Consider the following 17,721-nt stretch of genomic DNA (forward strand, 5'->3'; position numbering starts at 1 on the left):
ATCTCAAAAAAAAAATTGTCAAAGGAAGATACGTTGCTCTTGTATTGTAGCATCAAGTGATACTTGTCATCCTCAACCAACTATAGCTTGCCTGCCTTTAATGTTTTTTTCTTTTAGAATTTTAAATCAGTAACTGGCACCTCAGATTTTCCTTTTTTAATATTTTTGCTGTGAAGAGTGGGGAAAAAGTGTTTTTTTGTTGAAATTTACACCTTTTGCTTTTTTTTTCTACCGTATCTGGACCTGTGTCTGATGGGTTTACTTTGACTCAGTTGGATTCAGACCTGGGTCAAAGTAAACCTAGGTTTGAATCAGTTTAGGTATACAGAACTAAGTCTGATCGAGATTTCGTATATATATACCCTTCTGCACCCAAGTTTTTATAAATTGCCGAATTGCCGCACCCGCACTTGCACCTATGTGACAGACTATAACAGTTTTCGCTCATCTAAATATCTTATATGTTTATATTGTTAGTTTCAGCATGCTCCATGTCTGTGCTAGCATGGACTTTCGCACGGACATGTGCATGCATGTGTATGTGTCTGAGTATGATATTGTGTTTCTGTCTGTCATAGAATACTAGTTATTGCAACAAACAAGTGGTTGCTATCATGTTTTTCATGAAGATAAAATCCAATCGCTTCCATCACTTCTAATCTTGCTATAGTCAAAACTCATAAGAATTCTCATGGAGACACCAAATATATCTATAGAGATTTTATTTGCAGAAAATGACTGTATTGTCCTTCTAAAATGGTGTGTTTTCAGAATGCTTACTAATTTGCCAAAATCCTCTCATTGCCCAAAATTGTCGATTGTCAATTTTTTTAGAACATTTTTACCTTTTGCACAATCGAACCTACTGATTTTCGCGTGATAGATATGTTGTCTGAAGTTTTCAATATCTCAATAGCTATTAGATTTGCATAACTATTTTGCAAATATGACAACATTCACGTAAAAAATTTGCAAACATGGTTATCTTAAATCTCAACATAGGAGATTTACATATGAAATACGTGGATCTTTTGATATTTACAACCCTGATGCGAATTTTTTAGAATTTAAAAGTTTGAGCTCGGCAAATTTACGTCATACATTTACGGACGTTAGACCTTCACACATACGACATATGAACCTTCTTTAACTAAAAGATCACATAAAGTCGAGATGTTCGCAAATGTATGTTGTGACCTTTGCAAATGTATGTTGTGAATGTTTTTATCTTCACATATTTTTTTATTCAAGCTCAGCAAGTTTGCGTAATACATTTTTTAGATGTCTTAATTTTTTTCAAAGATACCATGCTAACTTCCTTTAATTGAAAAGCGTATAAAGTCTGGATATCCACAAATATCATATACGAACTTCATGTTGATGAAATGTGAATCTATTTTAACATGCAAACCTTGTTACCTTTTTGCGAAACACTTGACCCTTGTGCGTTATGTGTTTGAAGTTTTGTACACGCATTAAATACGACCTAGCGTATGTATAAAAGTTGTTTCTCATTTGATAATCATTTTTGCATTGCGTTAGGGTTTCTGCATGAGGGTTTTGTGATTCCCAACTTGTTTTTTGGCACCTGCAATCAATTTTCAGTGTTTTTTTTCAGCGATGAAGGATTGTTCTTGCCTAAGCATTGTCACACACCATTGGTGTTTGGCACATCATCGGCCTTTTTTTAGGATTCAGCACATCATCAAGGACAGGATTTTTGGTAAGCACAAGTTTCCTTGGTTGAATCAATTATTTTGTGAATCAATGACATGATGGACAATTATTTTTGCATATTCAATAGCCTTTTCATTTTTTTTAATTCAATTTCATGTGAGTCTCTTTGCTTGTTTTGAATTTTGTTGTGTAGAAAATTGTTTATTCTAAAAATGGCAAGGAAAAAGTGTTATAAAGGCACCAACATCTACTAGAAAATACCCATTGGCTAATGATTCTTAAATTCCTGTAAGTAAGCCAGAAGATTGATTTTTTTATTAAGGAATTTACTCCATAGCTAAAAGCATGAGTTTTTGAGAAAATGCACAAAAAATGCAGCATTAGGATGAGGAGGCTGAAATTCTTGCGAACAAATACGCTTCCTCAGAAAGCAGTGACATTTGAGTCATTTGTAAGAGAATTACTTGCAAAAAAAAGGTTTTTGAGTTTGTGTCCAGTATCATGTCTCTCATCCATGATGCATCTAAAGAAATGAGTGTTAGTGAGGGTAAGAAGTTTAAGAAGTATGTGACTTTTTATTCTATGATCATTGCTAACTTGAAGGGTTGATAAGAGAAAGCAAGAGATAGAGCCCTTTGCAATGACAATGATGGGATGGAAAGGGAGAGGGTAGAGAGGGCAAAGGAAGAGGAACCTCAACAAAGGGAAGAGGCTAATGCTGAAGTGGAGGAAAAGGTAGAGAATGGAGACGATCTGTCTCAAACAAATAAAGAAGCCAATGTTGAGGTAGAGAGTCGACAAAGTTTGAGTGGTGAGAGGGCGGAGAAAGAACATCAGTAAAAGGAGGAGGCCAAGGCTGAGGTGGAAGAGAGGGTAGAGAAGGGAGATGATCTGCCTTTAGAAAATAAAGAGGTCAATGTTGATGTGAAGAGTCGTTAAAGTGTGGATGGTGAGAGGGTAGAGGAGGAACCTCCACAAAAGGAGAAGACTAAGGTTGAGGTAGAAGAGAAGGTGTAGAAGAAAAAATATCCGCCTCAAGCAAATAAAGAGTGTAATGCTAAGGTAGAGAGTCGTCAGAGTGTGGGTGGTGAGAGGGTGAATGAAGAACATCAGCAAAGAGAAGGGGTTAATGCTGAGGTGGAGGAGAGGGTGGAGAATGAAGAAGATCTAGCTCAAGCAAATAAAGAGGTCAATGCTTAGGTGGATAGTCGTTAGAGTGTGGGTGGTGAGAGGGTAGAGGAAGAACCTTAGCAAAGGGAAGAGGCTAAGGCATATGTGAAGGAGAGGGTAGAGAGGGAGAATGGCCAAATGTAGGAGGAAATGCATTCTCCCATGAAAGGGTCACAACATGTTAGAAGGTCCAGTGCGCAGACTGAGTCTCGTGGGTAGGTACTTTCTAAATTTGTTGATGTGTGTGTAATAATGGATTAGTTATTTGTTGATGTGTAGTTATAATTGGTATACTATAATAAATCAATTTTAATGTCGATTCAATGATTAAATTATGATATGCTAGCATATATGAAACATGTATGTAAGAGAGCTAGTTATATATTGTAATTCATAATCATGTATTCAATGATTTAGGTGGGCAATAGTTGTGATAATTATTTGTTTATTGATGTGTATAGTTATAACTAGTATAATGTTGATTCAATAATTAATTTGTGATATGTGAATGTGTATGAAGCATGTTTGTAAGAGAACTAGTTATATATTATAATTTATAATAATTTATTCAATAATTTAGGTGTATAATAGTTATAATTATTTGTTGACGTGTGTAATTGTAACTAGTATACTTGAATAAATTAATTTTAATATTGATTCAATGATTAATTTATGATGTGACTGATGTCATACAAATTATAGTGTCATTACAGGATCCGTAAACATAAATAGTGTCACATTGGTTCTATTGGTTTCAAGCACATGAGTGGTTTGTAATGTTGTCGGAAGACCAAAATGACTGACTGAATCAAATGCATTTCTAATGATTCTTAGATGTACCATGAACTAGTGGTCATAGTCTTGTAGATGCCATCGTGCAATTTTGAAATCTCGCTACCAACACTTTTTAGTTCTCTGAATTTGAGCTCACCAACACTTCAGAAGACATGACACACATCACATGATTAAAGTGTCATGGAGAGCCAGTAAATGAACCAAGGTTTGCAAACTTCAAGTATGAATGTCAAGTTATGTTAAAAGCAATCACCAATGTATTTAAAAGTGAAAAACTCAAGTTGTTATGATTAAGGAAGACATATGACAACAACAAATTGAAGAGATTGAAGGAGAAGATACCTTGCATGGGAGGGAAAGGTAGTCACAGACAAGACAATGAGTTGATGGCATTCTTGTTGTATTTCCTTGGCATATGTGCATTCATCGACATTGGTGGAAAGACCATCTATGCATCTTATGCGCAACTATAAAAAGAGAAGGGAAATGATGGAAGAGAGAAAGATCATATTGTAGGAAGGGTCTTTTGGTATGTGAAGTTGCGCAGGCTAATCGAAGCTCAAGTGAGTACGTGAAGCAATGAGTTCTTGATTTTATAAATAATGCAATATACTTATTAATGTTTGAAAATTCATTATGTAGGTAACGTGATTTCCCTACGAAAAATATGAACATAATGAAGTGGATGTGGTTCTCCATGCGATAAAGCTTGCCAAAAAGAACATATGAATGCTAGGGGTGGGTGACGGGCCGGGCGGCCCGATGGGCCAAGCCGACCCAGCCCACCATGGGATGGGTATGGGTCAAGGTTTTAGGCGCATGCCTGTTAGCTATCGGGCCAAAACCTGGCCCGTCATATACATGGGCTGGGTTCGTGTCGACCCGCGGTCTATCGGCCCGACTTGACGGGCTAGAGCTATTTATTAAATTTTAATAATATAAAAATATAAAAATCATTTAATTATATAGTGACTTGGTAACTATTATTATTTACCTAATTAGTTACATTAATTTTATGAAAAGTAGAAAGATAATTAGTTGGGTACATGAAAACTTGTTAATTATTTATTATTTACCTAATTAGTTGGATTTGGGTCGGGCCACATTGGCCTATACAGCCAATGGGTCGGGTCATGGGATGTTCTTCAAAACCAAGCCCGTTAAGAATCGGGCGAAAGCCCGACCCGTTAGTAAATGAGCTGAGTCATCTCTGGGTCAGGCCACACTTAAAGCTCGACAGACTGAGCTCTAAACAGGCCTAGGCCGGGTCTGGCCGATACCCATCCTAATGGATACACAACATGAATGAAGTTGAATGACAAATGACAAGCTGAATAGTGCAGCAACATGGCTATGGTCAGTTACCGCCCAATCATCCTCTATGAGCAAAATCATTTTATGTTGTTTCAAGCATCAACAAAATGATTACCCCTCCATGTTCCTCAAAGAACTGCAAAACTGGTGCAACAATGAAAATAATATTGCATACTACTCTGATATAGGTGTCACCTAAGGGTATGTAGATGCTTATAAGGAATAATTGCCTAGTAATTCCAGCATCAAGAGTGACAGTGAGATGGTAATGCAAATGATATACCTTGCCTACCCCGTACACACTGCCATGGCTTATGATAATCATAATTTGTTTATAAAATTTATATACTTTGTTTACAAATACAAGGGAGTCGAATAAATCGGGGCTATAATCCAAAGTATAGAAGGACTTCAAGTGAAGTGAGAGTTGTAACTAATCAGTTAGATGTAAAAACATAATTAGCAGTGTTAAGTCTGAAATCTCTTAATTGTATGCAACTCTGACAGCCTTGAATTAATTACTTGTGACAAATAACAAGCTTCTACATACCTAAGAAGAGTCCTTCATTATGAAGGATAAGGAGATCCATGATCTTAGATCACATGTGCAAGCTCAACAACATCTACAAGAGTAACAACTCATAGATTTCTCGGTTGACATGTGATCCTTAATTTTTATATAACCATGAAATGTTATGTAAATAACATACCTTTTATATTGTGATAACTATTGTAGTTTTTTAATGTTGAAAATTTTGAATTTGAATGAATGTATTGGTAGAGATATGATTTTTTACAAAAGTATGAAATGCTATGTAAATAACATATTTTTTATACTATGATAATTATTTAATGTTGCAAAAATTAAATTTGAATGAATGTATGGGCATGAATATGATACGCGGAGAGTAAAACGTTTACATTGTTACTTAACCTCCCAGTTGATGATGTTTGCATATTAGAATTAACCTCTCAACTAATGAAGTTCAGGTGTTAGAGTGTGTAGACATCAGGACAATGACACAACTACTTAACCTCTCAAATAATGACGTTCACATTATTAAAGTTAATCTCTCAATTAATGAGGTTTGCATGTTAGAGTGTCGGGACATCCGAACATTCACACAATTACTTAACCTCTCAAATAATGATGTTCACATTATTAAAGTTAATCTCTCAATTGATGAGGTTTGCATGTTAGAGTGTCGGGACATCTGAACATTCGCACAATTACTTAACCTCTCAAGTAATGAGTTGCGAACCTTATAAAATTGACTATTAAAATGTGTGAATGTTCTGAGGTTCACACACTTTAAATATGCAAACCTATTATGTTCATGCTCATATATTAAGCCAAAATCACTATAGATTTTTTTTGTTGATACAATTATTCAAGATGTACTTATAATATTTGTTCACATATTCAAACACGTGATCTCAAGTTAAAAACTAATTACTAACTCGAAAGAAAATGTAAACAACACGAGATATAACCCTACATGGGGTTAAAGATCATCATACATGTGTTAAAGTATACAATAATTCATATAAAATGTCTTTCCACATTTCTTCAAGAGCAGTTTCTTTATCGTACACCTCCGGCTACACCTCACTAGTTGTCTCTGTCACTGACATGATTCTATTTGCATATTTGTTGGCTTCTTCTTCCTTCACATTCTTCTTATCCAGATCCTCATAGCATTTGATCATCAACATCCTTATATATATTATGTTTGACTTAAAAGGTTATTAACAAATAACTAATTAGCTTATATTCTAAATACCCAACAAAATTATACATGATAGTGTACTTGCGTGAATTTGAATTTTTTTCCTTTGCTAAAGTATTTTATATACATTAGCACAAATATATCACAATCATATATGTAACAATTTCATTGTCAAAAATATGTACATGTACATATTGAATTAACAATCATGTATGAAAGTAATTACTCATTATCTTGTTGAGGAATTCATTTTACGAGCCAGATTTGTTATTTAGTATAAGCATCATAGCTAAACTGCTCTGTAAAATAATATACTTGAAACCCAACTAACAGTTTGTACTAGATCCGTGTTGTACTTATATGCATTCATTGTGGTTGTAGTGAAGTTGTACAACTTGATCTCTTTTGCATGCATGTTCATCTCTCAAGGAACCCAATGTTGATTGCCCCAATTGAAAGAAATTAAAATTTGCAACATAAATCAGGTTGAAGACATAATCATGCATCATATGTAGTGTAAATGTAAATGTATGCATGCACTATGACAAATACTCAATACACTATGACAAATAACTCGTCACTTTCCATAAAAGAATATGACAAGTTACAACTCTTCAAGAAAGCACGAGCCCAACTTCGTCCATTGGGTTTGTTAGTCATTTGTTGTTAATAATAACATTAAGCAGTTAGTTTATGTGAGTCAAGAGAAAAATATGACTTACTTTTGAGATTCACTGAAAACCACATGTTAAGGCAAATGGTGTTTGGTAACTCCTTTTCTACTAACCGCTTTTGTTCATGTATGCATTCAATTTTGTTTATGAACCTTTATAGATGCTATATAAACAACATTTGTGATATATTTATCTTAGATTTAAATAAATGTATAGAAAAAAACATTTCAACCTAACACTTACATCAATTGTCAATATTGTCTCTATGCCACATGTAAACTTGTGCTTCGATTGTTCTGACTGTTGCGCTGGCTAGTTCTCATGCACTTATTTTCATGAAAATTTGCAATTGAATATAAACATGCTACATGTACTACAAATAAATATACAAACACACAACTTGTTTCCTTATACATCTTTACCAAAATTGGTTGCATGCTTACAAGTGGTTGTTTGTCTACAACCTTTTTTCTGTAATATTTTCATCTATATGCTTTATTTATATCTTGTTTACTCAATGTTCCATCATCGTGAAATATCTAAGATATACATAAAAGACATAAGAGCAGTAAATTCATCAACTTTCAATAAAAATATTGAAGCATTTCATTAAAAATCTCAATAAATACATAGAAACAATTCATTTAACAATTCTTAACAAATACACACATACAATTTTCATTAAGAAGTACTCAAACATACTACTATATGTGCTTTCACCTACTGTGACCAATTTTGCCACATATATTGCACTTGTATGACACCATCCTTTGGTATTGTTTTTAGTCTCTTCACTTTAGGTCGCTTTGATCTATGCATCACCTTTAGTGGATAGACTGAAATAAGAGTCAATGGAGGGTTGTGTGAAATATTATTTGTCATTGAAAATAATGAGAATGTATGATATATAACTTTATATGAATCAACTTTGAAGTATTTGTTGTAGTAATCTTCTAGTAGTTTGCCCTCATACAAAATGCATGCAATTGCATGTTCGCATAAAATCTCATTCACCTATCATTCTTTACAAAAGTCTTCACTTTTCTCAAGATTAATGTTGCAACCGTGACATCAATCACGGTCCTCGTACCGACATCGATGGCAACGTATGACAACCACACATAGTAGTTGTCTTTTCTTTTAGTGTCTATCTTTTTTTACCTCGAGCACAACAATGCCTGACATTTTCTGCTCGATATTCTTTATTTTCTCAAGTAGTCTTATCAACATGATACAAAGTCTCTCAAGAAGAGACACTAGGGGCTTGTCACGTATGAAAAGAATCCATAAATTGAATCTCTTTGCTATATTAGATGCTAAACACGCATCCAAACACCTATATTTTTTCTTAGAAAATGAAATATAACCTAAAACTTTGGTTCCACATCAGTGACATAATCATATGCGGCTTGAGTTTTCTTTGAGTTTTTAAAGAAAATATTTGCATTGTTATGTTATAATTGCTCTTGTTGCACTCCACCAAAGTGCAATGAGTTTGTCAAGTGCTTCATGCAATAACCAATATGATAATTATGTCATGTGTGGGGGGGCATCATATAAGAGTCCTTGGTGTTTATTTAAGATAACTGTCAATTGTCTTTTCTATAAGCTCATTGTAGTGTCTGAGTTTTTGCTTTATGTCAATGACTTTTGAGACTCTTTATCTACAATTACAAACACTACAAAAAATATCTCATTAGAATGATCAGTACTATGTGTTGACAATAATATAATAAAATATTTTTGTTTTAAGAATATACCATCTACCGTAAGAAACTAGAAGACACCCTTTTAAAAAGCCATCAATGCATGGATGAAAGGATAAGAAAATATACTTAAATCAATTTTTCTTATCAGTCTTAATGGCGTCTAGAGTTTTTGGGTTTGTCTTCGTCAAATGATCTAAATAGGCAGGAAGCATCTTGAAGAACTTTTCAAATATACCATATAACACTTTGTGTGTTTTTGTTCACACTATATTTTTTTAACTAATGTCCACACATTTCTCATGAATGATGTTATTAATGTTTTTTCTTGGAGTCATCTTTGAGTAATCATGCAAATGATTGTAAATAACACCTGAAATCCACACGAAAGACACTTTTTCACTCAAAGGTTTCCCAATGAACCATCACATATATGATTTCTTTCGTATGTTTTTATTTTAAAGAATATTGCTCTATGCACCTTTGTGCAATGGATCTTTTAGGGACAATCACCCATAGTTCGAAGATTCTTTCTCGTGTATACAACAATCATTCTATTGCTGAAGTTTTTCAAAAATTTTGTTTTATAGTTATGCATGATTAAATGATCTTTTAAAAACTCATGACAATGTTTTAGATCATTAAACATTTTTCTGACAACAATATCATTTGAGTATGTTGTTAGCTACTAAAAAGATTCTCGGTTATTAAGTTTTTCGTTTTGTAACTTATCAATCATTTTAGATGTCTTCGCTTTAATGATTTTCAATTACTCTCATTGTATGAGAATCGACCAAATGAGAACTTATTCAACCACATTCCATTAGTAGAAAAAATCAATTGTAATGCCCTATAAATGTTCATATAGCTTACACAACATACCAAAGGTTCTACTTTTCAATTGTCATTCTTACATTATTTGTATCTGTCATTAATTGTCTTATGACATTTGTGCTTTGGTCTTCTCCTATCGTTTGAAAGTCACCTTTATTCGATACACAATAGTCATCATCATGCTCTCTGTTGTCTAAAGAATTGTTGCTACCACTAATTGGTTGCTCGGATGCATAAACTAAATCACAAAGCATCATACTTATCTTTTCATTTGCTTTCATGGATGCATAATTCATGCATTTTTAAATTTCAGCATTAACTATAAAAACAACACTTACATCTCAAAGATAGATTCTACGGTCCAACAAATTGTACCTCGTTATCCATGAATCCATAGCTAAATTCTTGATTGCCTTCAAAGGCTAGATGTTATCTGCATGATTGCACTGAACATCAATAGCATTGGTTTGCTGACGCACATTCTATGCACACATCCTCTGATCATGTACAACATTAATTGTTTGTACAAGTTGAACATTGTTTGCACATATGACATCTATATCCTTAATTATTTGGGACAACTACATGCCCCCTATATGCATGTTATGAACATTCATATTGTCAATTGTTTAAGAGAGTTGGATGTTCGTCGCATGATTGGCATCAACAAATACATTGCAAATTGCCTAAAGATAAATGCACATTCTTCGCACGAATCACATCATTGTTTGCAGCATTGCTTCTTCTGTGACTACTTCATTCATCAATTGTTTCTTGAAAATCACTTCCAACTACTTCTTGACTAACTTTGTCATATAGTACGATGAAAACAATTAAGTAAACATCATCACTACATAGCATAGAATCTACATAATCATCCAAAATGAATATTAATCTTTTCTAGCTTTCTATGTCTTTAAAATAACTATACCAAAAGCTCAAATACTATTTGGTTTATCCGGTTTTATGAGACATTAAGGACATAAATTCCTTAAAGCTACTATCTTTGGACATCATTATAGATCTTCAATGAGGGCCATCAAAGAGATGATAGTATACTTTAATCCTTTTTGAGGTCATCATGAACTGTCTACACCAACCACACAACATATCATGCATCAAAAGAAAATAACATGTAACAAAAGTTCATCCATATAGCCTTCATGCATTCAATCAACACAACTGTCAATATCAACCATGGTTGTTGTATCACACTGAAAACTAATCAGTTCAACCTAACCTCATTACTTCAATTGAATGCTTGTGCATAATCAACCCTAACCTCATTACCCCAAAACAAATAAACTATAAACGTACAATTTGGTGTTAAATACTTAATAAAATATAAGCAAACAAACATAAATCACTGCAACAACCAAATTCAAATACTACAAGGCCAAAAAATTATATATATATATATATATATATATATTGTAAAACCTTAAGAATGCAGGATAACATATGAAACTTACTTTTCATCCTAAGTTTTAGGAGCCAAAAAACGAGAAAGATTGACAAAAAAGTTATTGCAATCTCGTTGGAATGCTGAAAGATGAAATGCCCAAGAATCACCGCAATGAGAGAGGGAAAAAATTTTAAGGTTCTAAAGAGAAACAAAAAACAAAAAAATAACCACCAAAACATAATGACTTGAATCAAAAAGCATGTAAGGACATTCACAAGTTAAAATTATGACATTTGCATGTCAAAATAAATTGTTATTGCATTAACAGGTATTTGCGAAAGTTACGCCATACATTTGTGGATATCCTGACTTTATGCATTTTTTAGTTAAAGAAGGTTTGCATGGTATCTACGTGAAGGTCAGGACGTCCACAAATATATGACGCTAACTTGTCAAGGTAACGACATTCACAACATACATTTACAGATATCCTAACTTTATGTGAGTTTTTAGTTAAAAGAAGGTCCACATGTTGTCATGCAAAGGTCAGGACATGAATTTTCCGAACTCAAACTTTTAAATTTTAAAAGGTTCGCAACAAGCTTGTGAATATCAAAAGATTCATGCATTTCATATGTGAATCTTCTATGTTGGGATTCAAGATAGTCATATTTATAAATTTTTTATAGGAATGTTGTCAGGTGCACCAATCTAATAGTTATTGAGATGTTGTGACCTTTGGACAACATACATATCAATCGTGCGAACATCAACAGGTTCACTTGTGCAAAAGGTACACATATTCTAAAGAGGTCAGGAATCGGCAATTTTGGACATGGAGAGGATTTCGGCAAATTAGTAGGCATTCTTTAAAATGTGGCATTTTTATGGACAGGAGGATCATTTTCCGTTTTATTTGTTTTAAGTGATTTCTTAGGGGTCCCTCATTGCCATATATTTATATCAATATTCAGCGTATTGACTGCATATATGCGTGTGGACGCCAAGCATGCCTAGATAGATTTTCATTTGTTCTAGTAGTAGTTTCTGTAGAGGTATGTTTCATTGCCGTAGATGTCAATTAATTTTCAGCCTGCTGACTTCTTTACAAAATACATTCTTCACCACCATGTTAAAATTGTGTTTCCCTACTTTAATGGAGAAATATACATGTCGCCTTCTGATTTTATGTAAGATTGTTTTTGGAGAAGTGTATTAAGCTAAAAAGAAATAGTAATGTTGAAATAATCCTCATGTGCGCAGTCAGCTGATCATGCTTTCTTGAGAGTGCAGTACCACACAATCCTGGGAAGGCTTCATCATGTAGATCAAGAAATCTCTGTAGCAACATCTAACTTGCAGTGGCGTTCCTGGCTGAAGGAAGCATCACCTAACGAGCTAAAGCTGAGCCAAACACCCATTGTTCATGTTCAGCTTGCCAACCTAATTTCACAAGTTCGAACGAACTCTTTATGAGCTGAACACAAGCCCGAGTCATTAGCGGTTCATCTCGTTTCCTATACCTACTTAACTGCATCACCGGTACCAAGTCAAATGCAAATCACCAGGCCAAACGATAGAAGTAACGAACTAGATGAAAATTCAATTTAATTTACATTGATTATTCTGCTAGTGGGTTTTTTGTAGGCCTGAGGTTGAACCTTAGATTCATATCCCATGAACCCACGTTTGAGAGAGAGGCCGCAATCATACGTTCATAAGCTTCCTGATCATATAAAATATTCTACCAGATGCAAATACTATTGCCATATGCAAACACCTTCTCAAACAAGTGATTAGGAATTGCAACAGCTTGTTGATCAATCTAAATTCATTCCACAACCGACGCCTGCATTTGATCATCATTCTCGTCCTAATCATTGCTTCCCATAACCAATATTATTATGATATAAGAGACTAACGTACGATTGAAAATTTAAGGTTGAACATGTTGACAAAGACCTGCCAATACAGAGACAACAATCCAACAACCATTACACCAGAACCCCTCGAGAAAGAATTGCACTAGGCTGAGAAGCGCCCGCAGCACAGGTCTCTTGAGTCTTGAGTGCACATGCACCCATGACAAGTAGATTATATATTTATTATCCTCCACAGAGAATCAGTTGATGCCATTGGACATATCATGGTGAAATCCCCATACTCAATATCTGCAATTCCCTAATACAGGTACCCGGTGACGAGTAGCAATTTCTTCCTTGACTTGGGAAAGCTGAAGTCGTAGACGACTAATTTCCTGCGAAATGGTTTAGTCTTTAGAATCCAAAAAGTGAGTAGGAAATAAGAAACAACATATGACCTTCAATGAGTCTGAGACTAGGTTTGCACATAACACCCAAGGCAGTAGATGACAGACCCTAGATAGTTTTGGACCCTGTTCAGTTACTTTACATCTACAAATTCCATCTAGGAGGAGCAATGCATGAGCTAGAAGAGATTGTTATGCATCAATGTGGGTTACTGAAAAAAAGACAATCAGTTACCAAAGATTTTTTTGGAAAGAATAAAGGGAATTATATATGGTGATAACCTTCAACCGAATCAACAAATAATGTCATTGCTCAAACATTGATGAAAAAAAAGATGGAGACAAGGTACTTATGGAGAATTAAAAAACAAAACCCACTGTCAGAAAGATGGAGCATGACCTTTATTAATATCCTTTTACATATTAGGGTTCTGCTAAGATGACCAGAATGCCCTTTTTACACAGACAAGGAAAATAAATATTAAATTAGAATTTTGCTTCTGAATGTGAATTTCTAACAGCTTCATCCTTTTACATATTAGGGTTCGGCTAAGATGACCAGAATGCCCTTTTTACACAGACAAGGAAATTAAATATTAAATTAGAATTTTGCTTCTGAATGTGAATTTCTAACAGCTTCTCTAAAGCTCTGCATGTTTTCTGATCATGGATAACTTGCCTTTTAAGATCTAAAATCATGACTTTATGCTTCCTTTTGCAACTATTTCTGCAACCTAGTTTGGCTGTCAATATCTTCTATCATCTTTCTTATGAAGTGTTGAACTATTTATATATACTTCATATATAGGTGATACATCATATCTCTCTAAGGATGATCTCCCTTGGCTGCAGTAGTTTTCTTCTCTTTAAGATCCTCCTTTGGCTGCAGTAGTTTTCTTCCTCTTTAAGTCCTCCTTTGGTGGGATCTATGATACATCCAAGTAAAAACTGCTGCTCTAGTGTTGGGATTGGGGCCCCAATTCATCTTTTTGGGGGGAAGGGCACAGCCAAAGGCTAGCTCTAATAAAGATTGATTATGGGACTTGATTGAGAATGAGCTTGATTGTAATCACCTCCATAGAATAAAATACTCACAATCACTGATTATTTGGCCCATAAGTTCTAGGTTTAGCACGACTTGATCCTCAAACTCTTCCTCTATAAGGCATCTTCTTAGGCTAATGTCCCACATAACCAGCCAGCTATTCGTAACTGAGATCCCTTGGTTTCTTACTAGATTGAGTGAACTTGCACTCGGCCACGGATTACCTATTAATCCCACATTTATCTTTTAACATCAACTCCAATCATTTCTTTTCAATGACATACAACCCCACTTAATCGTCAGATCTTTGTTCAAAATCCAGAGTCTTCTCATACCTAGAACATCCAACTCAGTAAGTACTGTTGCCTTATGCCAATCAACCAGATGTATTTTCTTTCCATTATCCATGTCTTTCTAGAGAAATGTGGAAAAGATCTTATTCATCTTTTCTTAGCCTATTTTGATAGGATAAAGGAAAAAGTGGATAAGATAGGATGCTAATTAGAACATGCTTTATGGGGATGGTTCCATCTACTGCGGACAGAGATCTGCAATTCCACGACTATTACTATAGCTTCTTGCTAACTCTCATCTCCCGCCGATACTTATAGTGGCTCTCTAGTTGAACCCCATATGGAAGGTTTCATACTTAGGTACTTCATGGACAGAGATCCCAGGCTGCATCAAAAGATAACAGCAGCCCATGCATTCGGTACTATTTATACATCTAAAAACTACCAATTCACATTTGTTTTCACTTATTTTCAGGCCAAAAGCTAGTGCAAAGAAATTGAGGATCAGCTACATTCTCTCTCTTTGATCAAAACCCAGTTTTCCTGAATATCAACATATCATCTAGAAAAGCAGATGGATTAAGCCAGGGAGGCATATCTGGTAATATGACACTTTTAATGAAGTCTATCCTCCACCACCTTCTTCATTTTTTAGCTGAAAGCCTTGCAAGCATAGTATTGAATAAGAGAGCTGATAAGGGGGCGTCTTGATTTCAGACTTCTCTCCATTGGGAAAGTGACATTGTTAGATCCAATTCTGAGGAGAAGACGCCCAGTACCAACCATCCACTTCTCGTCCAGCCCTTTAAAAACCATTCAATTGGAGATGGGAAACCCCATCTTACTGAATTGAAAACCCTCTAAAAAGGTCCACTTTAAGCACGAATTTCACGTGAAAATTCAAGCTGACACTATAGGAAACGAGCTATCCTGGCCCAGGTCTTCTAGGAGAAGTGAGATGGCTTTTGAACTCACTCATTTTTCTTCTTTTCTTGTTTCTCGTTGGCCACTCTCGCCACCATTCTTCCTTTTTCTGAGGCGTATATCGTCCAAATGATGGAACAAGTTTTGCCCCATCGAAATTGGCATATAATGCTGATGAGCTCTTGAGCTTGAAGAATCAATGATGTGGACAATGAGTTGATGATATCCTAATAGAAGAACCAAGGATTGTTGATTACCAAGTTATTTTATGAAGTAAAATCGGAGACCTATCTAAGTGAAATGTGAGTTGGGGGAGTCCGTCATCAATTCAGTAAGTTCTGCAATCATCAAAATCTCAGTTACAAGAATCATAGAGGCCAAGAGCAATAGACACGATAGAACAGACGAACCTGGTCTTTTTCCTTAATCCGAAAGAGGAGGATGGCGTTGCGTTGCCATGCGTTCCGCGATTGACGACGATGTCGAAGGACGATAAGCAGCAGCAATCCCAGCATCGTTAAGGTCGAACCGGTGACGACGATGGAAGGCATCATGGGAACAGGATAGCTTCGCCACCAAGGTGAAATCGAATAGAATCCCTTATCAATCTTACACCACATCCCACGCAACGCCATCGCCAACACCTTCCTGGCCCAGCTGAGTCCCCCTCTCGCTCGTTGGAGGGGAGATTGAGGATCGTCTGAACCATCCTCTCCCGCGTCCCGAGACTCCGTCTGTGGCTGGTGGTGCGGATGCAGGACAATTATGGGAAGGCCTTCGTGGTCGCTGGGGGGGAAGATGGAGCAGCCGTCGTCGTCGTATGGTGGTGCCGGCCTCTGCGGCTGAGGAAACGAAACTGAAGAGGAGGGGAATAATGGCGTTCGTGAGACCTCTTCCCAATCGTTGAGTCCGATTGCCTCCATTCGTTCAAGGGTCAGTAACTGATAGCAAAACTTATTGATTCCACCGTGTTCATATAAATCATGTCATGAGTAGGCGCTCTCCGGTTTTTCTACGCTCCGCCAGTTTATCATCAGGCCGCACGAGGACGAAGAGATTATGAAAGAGATATTTTAGCAGCAGGTTACATACTGAGAATGGACAATCGCTTGCTCGTGAGATATTTTTTTCAGTTTTATGAGGAAGGATTTTTGAGGGAGATAAAATGGCCAAACCTATTTTTTCAAGAAAATAACGAGGTGGGTGTGCTTTTCACACAAGAATCTCAAAATTGGGTTTGTAAGCATAGAGAGAGAGAGAGAGAAAAGCCTTGACGTGTGAATATCTTGTTTGCTAAACATAGCTATACCTTCAATCAATTTCAAGAATATAGATGTTAAATGAAAGAGAGAGAGTTTATTTTGATGAAACCGACGTATCAAGGAGGATAGAGAGGCAAGACGCTCATAGAAAGAGTATAATAAAAACATCAAGAAAAGGTTTTGATAAACTTTGCATTTTTAATCTGTGCCAAGCTGAAGGCCCAGGTTGGAATCCCTCTACCACATGGGGCTTAAGAGATATCTGGTAGGAATCTGCCTAACCCCAGCTTGCTTATCAAAAAAAAAAAACTTTGTATTTTTAACTTATTGGGGCTCCCCTTATCACCTTGTGTTGGGACGTTGCAAGTTTCAATCCCAATGGTATGGTTGTATAACTGGTATGGGTCTGCCTAACCCCAGTTTTCTCAATCAAAAAAAAAAAAACTTTGCATTTTTAATTTATCAAGATAAACCAACCTCTTGTCATCCTCCACTTGGCTTTGAGCTTTTGGTTGAAGTAATTTGAAAAAGTGGGGCGAGGCAATCAATTTTTTTGTGGTAAGGGGTTGGTATTTTACATAAGGTAGCAAAGTTAAATTGTAAAGGGGTGCAGCCTTTTATGT

The 17,721-nt window shown here is 35.6% G+C and overlaps 1 protein-coding gene across 1 annotated transcript; it reads right to left on the minus strand.

Annotated features, from left to right (window-relative positions):
* Positions 1–13,187: 13,187 nt before the first annotated feature.
* LOC149837610 (uncharacterized) lies at positions 13,188–16,880 on the minus strand. Its single transcript, XM_090007440.1, has 2 exons — positions 16,247–16,880; positions 13,188–13,562 (listed from the first exon to the last, which is right to left on the minus strand). The coding sequence occupies exons 1-2, from the start codon at positions 16,757–16,759 to the stop codon at positions 13,470–13,472; spliced, it is 606 nt and encodes a 201-aa protein (XP_089863566.1). The 5' UTR covers positions 16,760–16,880; the 3' UTR covers positions 13,188–13,469.
* Between the last annotated feature and the right edge of the window lie 841 nt (positions 16,881–17,721).

The sequence above is a fragment of the Nuphar pumila genome, chromosome 5, assembly GCF_984573655.1.
Source record: "Nuphar pumila chromosome 5, dmNupPumi1.hap1.1, whole genome shotgun sequence".
In the NCBI taxonomy this organism is placed as follows: domain Eukaryota; kingdom Viridiplantae; phylum Streptophyta; class Magnoliopsida; order Nymphaeales; family Nymphaeaceae; genus Nuphar; species Nuphar pumila.